Raw genomic sequence first — 6,000 nt, forward strand, 5'->3', positions numbered from 1 at the left:
CCGATATAGGTGGCTAATGACACTCAAAGCCACAGTCAAGAAAGGGCAGAGGGAGAGACTTGCAGGAACCTATCTTGAAGATATCCTTATAAAAGGATACAAAGAGATGTGAACAGTGAGGTTCACTGCAGCATTACCTGTAACATTTAAAAGTTATATAAAATAAAATATGGTACAGCAATATAATCAAATTCAGTGTATTTAATACAAAGATGAGATAGTTGATAAAACAAGAAATGAAAAGTATAGTAGCTGGCGTAACAGTAGTAACTGCCAGAACTAAAACCAGGAGTGGTTAAAAGGAGTTACCTCAACTTCCAGTTAAATGAGATGATGGTGGGAAGAAAGAGTAGAGGAGACCACAGAGGATAAAAGATGTCAACACATTTGGGAGATGAAAGGCAAGTGGAGGAGTCTCTAGATCAGAGAAAACAAGATACCTCCTGCCTGCAAGGAAGGAGACACCTGTGAGAAAAGTTCTAACCCCAGAAACCTGGGAAAGGGTAAAACTTCAGTGGTTCCTGATGGAAGTGATCAGGTCCGTTAGTGATGCCCACAGTGAAGTCTCTCAGCTGACAAACTTTGTCTAGGCACAAAGGATATAATCTGCCTTTCTGTGCTTCACATTTAAATAAAAAATAGATTACAAAGGCCTAACAGATAATTAAATGATGCTTCTGACGCTAAAAGAAGAGATGGAATAAATAAACTGAAGAAACTTGAGGGGAAAATAGAGACAATGCAAGGAGAAAAAGAAAACTTAAAAGAAAAATATTAAAAAAAAACACCTATCAATTTATAGCTCAGAGAAAAAAAGATACTACATGTAAAAAGAACAGGATGCTATTAAAACAAGGATGGTTAGAGAATATGAAAAAGTTCTTGGAAACTCAAAATACAAGATCTGAAATAAAATCTAAGACCAGAGCCAGAGGACAAAGTTCAGGAACTCTCTTTGAAAGAAGAAAACAAAAAAGCAGAGGAGGACAAAAAAAAAAAAAAAAAAAAACCCACGAGAAAATTAGAGAACCAGTTGAGGGTCCAACATCTAATAGCAGGGGCTCTGGAAAGAGAGAAGAGAGAAAGGAGGAAAGGAAATTATCATAGAAACACTTCAAGCAAACATCTCGGAACTGAAAGTAACAGAGCACTGAAGACAATGGGAAGATTCTAAACGTTTCCAGAGAGCACATACTAGCCATGTTCAAAGAACTAAGAATCAGAAGGAAACAGACTTCTCAGCAGCAAATCTGGAAGCAAGAAAACAACAAGCAATACTTTCAAAATTCTGGCAGAAAATAACTTCCAATTTGGAGTTCCATGCTGAGTCAAACCATAAATCTCTACGAGGAGAGTATATGAGAGTACAATAAAATTTTTCAAACACGTAAGAACTTACAAAAATCTACCTCCTATGAATGCTTTCTTAGGGGGTTTGTAGAGTTAAGAGTCCACCACAACGAAGGAGTAAATCAGGAGAAAGATATGGGATCCAAAAGCAGGCAAAGGAGTCCCAGGAGGTCTAATCAACTAATCCAGATTGGAGCAGGTAGTGACAGAGATGGATGGATGCAGGATGGATGTTTCAAAAAAAAAAAGGGACGTGTTTGCCCATGTGAAAAACAGAAGCTAGGTGGCTTTTACAAATCCGTTAAGAGTTTGAAGAATTAGTACATAACAACCAAATGAAAGCAATTAGCCAACTGGTCAATAGCAGACCTGTATTTGTATATTACATTTGTCTCCAATAAACAATAATTAGAAATGAACACTGAATACTCAATTTACTAAGAACTGAGATGTATCTACAGTGGGAGAATGCAGAAAGGGAAACTGGGGGCATGGAGCTATATAAGGACATTAATTTAAATTCTCATCTTCTGTAACATGATGTCAATAAAAGATGTACAAATAAAATCAGTAAACAGCAAAATAAACCAACATTTAGAAATGGAGATAAATATCCAAAGAAAAAACTAAACAGTTTGGGAAGGATGGAACAGGAGTCTGCTTTTATGTTTAAATGTATTAATAGTACTCTTGACTTTTTAAAACTATGCTCATAAATTACTTTATCCTGTAATAATAAATAATTAAAAAGCAATCCCCCCACAACAAAACTGGTTACTTCTGGAGAGAAAGACTAAATGAGATACCTAAGTGAGGAAAACTTTTTGTCTCATCCTTCTTGTTCACTTCTATATTATTTGAATTAAAAAAAATCATATGCATACATGGCTTTTACAATTTAGGGGAAAAACATTTGACAGTTCTATGTATTGTCACAGTCTGTTGCTGCTGCTAAGTCACTTCAGTCGTGTCCGACTGTGTGTGACCCCACAGACGGAAGCCCACCAGGCTTCTCTGTCCATGGGATTTTCCAGGCAAGAGTACTGGAGTGGGGTGCCATCGCCTTTTCCAATTGTCAGTCTAGACAAAGGCAGTAAACACTGGGGCAGAAAGACATAAATAGGAAACTCCAAAAAGAGACTAAGATTTAGGGACTTACCAATGTGTTTAATCACATGGTCTAGAACATTTCTGTTGTATATATAAATATAAAAAAATTATAAAAATGAGCCTATGGAAATTTAGCTTCAAGTTCCAGTAAATGAGTCAATAAGTCACTTGGTGACAGGTTAAATTTGGGAAGTGCAGAAGTAGTCGAGGACAATTCCAGGTACATATGTGATCATCCTTGGAAGGAAAGTTTATTATTACCTATTTTACCCAGACGACAAACAGAGATGGCAGCCGCTTTCTTTTTTCCTTTCTAGGAACTGCAAATGGTTAAGAAAATGCTTATTTTTTTTACTGCTGTCATATCCCTTTAAGGTTTCTGATCAAATTATCTCTTCAACAGATTGATTTTGTCTTAAAAGATGAGAATCGTTCATTATGTATTTGGCATTACAGTATTTCAGAACAAAATCTGAATTCCAATAGACCCCATTTATTTTTTTAAAAAATTTATTTTTAATTGGAGGTTAATTGCTTTACAATATTCTGTTGGTTTCTGCCCCTTATCAACATCAATCAGCCACAGGTATACATACATCCCTTCCCTCTTGAACCTCCCTCCCAGCTCCCAGAGGGGGAAGGAGAGGGTGGAGTGAATTAAGAGAGCAGCACTGAAACATTTACATCACCACATGTGAAACTGGACAGCCAGTGGGAATTTGCTGTATGACGCAGGGGGCTCAAATCTGGTGCTCTATGACAACACATTTACTTTTGAAATGACTGTTTTCCCAAAACCTCGAACACTGAGCTTTGCTAGAGCACGACTTTCACCTTTCCTAGATGGAAAAACCACTCTTTGAAGCAGCTCCTGAAAATGAGGACTTAGCTGTTCACTCACCTGATGTGTGAGTACAACTAAGAGCATAATTAAAGAGTTGTTGAAACTAAAAGATGACTCATGTTTCTATTCTGCCCTGCTCTTCCTCAAAGTCAGCCCGATTTTATAGGCGTTTCAGCGTCTCATTTGTCACAAAGAAAAAATAAAGTGAGGTTGGCAGGGGGAGGCAGCAACGCTCAGAAAAGTACCACCTTCAAAGCTGAAGCAACGCAACGACCTTTTACCTTTACACGTCTCCGTTTTCTCCCCTTTTCTTCCCCTGGAATCTGCTTCTCTCCTTTCTTTCTCTTTTTCCGCTTTCTCTCTTTGTGTTTGTCATGATCGTTTTTGTCTTCAAAGAGGCTGGAGTCGTGCCCAGAGCTGCCCGTGGAGAGCTCGGTAACTTCGTTCCCTCCCACTTTGAGGACCAGCTTCAGGGGCTTCTCCACATACTCTTAAACGAAAGAAAGAGTCTCGATTAAAGGAGAGCCTCGCCGGGCAGTATCCACAACGCAGAGTAAAACTGGGTAGGGAGAGTCAGTCTGAGGCGCACAGGCAGAGGCGGCCAATGGCACGCAGTGGGCGCCCCTCGGCGCACCTGTTGAATGACGGACACTCGCCAAGTGGACGCCCCGAATGCTCCCGGGCCTCTCGGGCCCGCCTCACACCTCCCAACCGGAGACCCGCCCCGGCCGGAGGTCCCGGGTTCGAACGCCGCCGCCGCCTGGGGGCTCTGGCGCGGCTCAGGCGGGCCGCGCCCCCTTCGCGGGTCCAGGCCTGCCCGCGGGAGGTGCGACCCCCGGCCTGTCTCGGAAGCTGGAGAGTAGTCTCGAAGGCACGAAAACTCCACCAAGCGGCCGTGGGCTCGCCGCCCCCCACCGTGGCCCACTCCTCACCCTCGTAGAGGTGTTTGTCCGACTTGTGCTTCTTGTGCTTCTTGCCCATGTCCGATCGGGCCCCGGTGCCCGCCCCCCGCGCCAGGCCCAGGCCGTGCGGCGCCGCTTCCGGTCCGGGCCAGGCGAGCGGAGGGCGGGAGCGGGGCCCGCGAGACCCCGCGCCGCGAGGCAGGGGGACGGCGTGCGCCCAGCGGCGCGAGGCCCCTTACGAATAGACCCAGCCGCGCCCAAGCGCGCGAGACCCAGCCGGAGCCGGAGAGCGGCGGCAGGTTGGCGACCGGCCGGCGCGGAAGCGGGAGAGAGGGCCGGCCGCGCGCGCAGAGAGTGGTCGGCTGGGAGTGGCGGCCCCTCGCGGCTGGAGGTGGCACTGCAGCCTGAGGCCTGGGGGCGGAGTCTCGGGGGCGGAGTCCGGCTCGTGGGTGGGGCAAGGGCGGGGTCCACAGCTCTGAGATTCCCGTTTTTCTGTCTCCCTTCCTGATGTTCAAGCTGGTTTTAGAAAAGGCAGAGGAACCAGAGATCAAATTGCCAACATCCGCTGGATCATGGAAAAAGCAAGAGAGTTCCAGAAAAGCATCTATTTCTGCTTTATTGACTATGCCAAAGCCTTTGACTCTGTGGATCACAATAAACTGGAAAATTCTGAAAGAGATGGGAATACCAGACCACCTGACCTGCCTCTTGAGAAACCTATATGCAGGTCAGGAAGCAACAGTTAGAACTGGACATGGAACAACAGACTGGTTTCAAATTGGAAAAGGAGTACGTCAAGGCTATATATTGTCACCCTGCTTATTTAACTTATATGCAGAGTACATCATGAGAAATGCTGGGCTGGAAGAAGCACAAGCTGGAATCAAGATTGCCAGGAGAAATATCAATAACCTCAGATATGCAAATACCACCTTTATGGCAGAAAGTGAAGAAGAACTAAAAAGCCTCTTGATGAAAGTGAAAGTGGAGAGTGAAAAAGTTGGCTTAAAGCCCAACATTCAGAAAATGATCATGGCATCTGGTCCCATCACTTCATGGGAAATAGATGGGGAAACAGTGGAAACAGTATCAGACTTTATTTTTTGGGGGCTCCAAAATCACTGCAGATGGTGACTGCAGCCATGAAATTAAAAGATGCTTACTCCTTGGAAGGAAAGTTATGACCAACCTAGATAGCATATTGAAAAGCAAAGACATTACTTTGCCAACAAAGGTTCGTCTAGTCAAGGCTATGGTTTTTCCAGTGGTCATGTATGGATGTGAGAGTTGGACTGTGAAGACAGCTAAGTGCTGAAGAATTGATGCTTTTGAACTGTGGTGTTGGAGAAGACTCTTGAGAGTCCCTTGGACTGCAAGGAGATCCAACCAGTCCATTCTGAAGGAGATCAGGCCTGGGATTTCTTTGGAAGGAATGATGCTAAAGCTGAAACTCCAGTACTTTGGCCACCTCATGCGAAGAGTTGACTCATTGGAAAAGACTCTGATGCTGGGAGGGATTGGGGACAAGAGGAGAAGGGGATGACAGAGGATGAGATGGCTGGATGGCATCACTGACTCGATGGACGTGAGTCTGAGTGAACTCCAGGAGTTGGTGATGGACAGGAAGGCCTGGTGTGCTGCGATTCATGGGGTCGCAAAGAGTCGGACACGACTGAGCGACTGATCTGATCGGATCTGGATAAAAAGGCTGTGTCGGATATACAAGAACTGTTAATAGTGGTTGTCTCAGGAGACTAGGACTGAAAGTGGAGTTGATTGGTTTAGTTTTACACG

General features: G+C 44.5%; 1 protein-coding gene across 5 annotated transcripts in view; it reads right to left on the reverse strand.

Moving 5' to 3' along the window:
* The window catches only part of BRD7 (bromodomain containing 7), a 49,350-nt gene extending 44,815 nt beyond the window's left edge, over positions 1 to 4,535 (reverse strand). For 4 of the 5 annotated variants that reach the window (XM_006048949.3, XM_044931830.1, XM_044931831.1 and 1 more), the window contains exons 1-2: positions 4,237 to 4,535; positions 3,586 to 3,794 (exon numbers count right to left, since the gene is read on the reverse strand). In XM_006048949.3, the coding sequence (XP_006049011.1) occupies positions 3,586 to 3,794; positions 4,237 to 4,285 (258 nt within the window). In that variant the 5' untranslated portion in view covers positions 4,286 to 4,535. The remainder of the gene's footprint in view (positions 1 to 3,585; positions 3,795 to 4,236) is intronic. The other variant, XM_006048950.3, reaches the window with a different exon arrangement.
* Positions 4,536 to 6,000: the final 1,465 nt, after the last annotated feature.

This window comes from Bubalus bubalis, chromosome 18, assembly GCF_019923935.1.
Source record: "Bubalus bubalis isolate 160015118507 breed Murrah chromosome 18, NDDB_SH_1, whole genome shotgun sequence".
Lineage (NCBI taxonomy): Eukaryota > Metazoa > Chordata > Mammalia > Artiodactyla > Bovidae > Bubalus > Bubalus bubalis.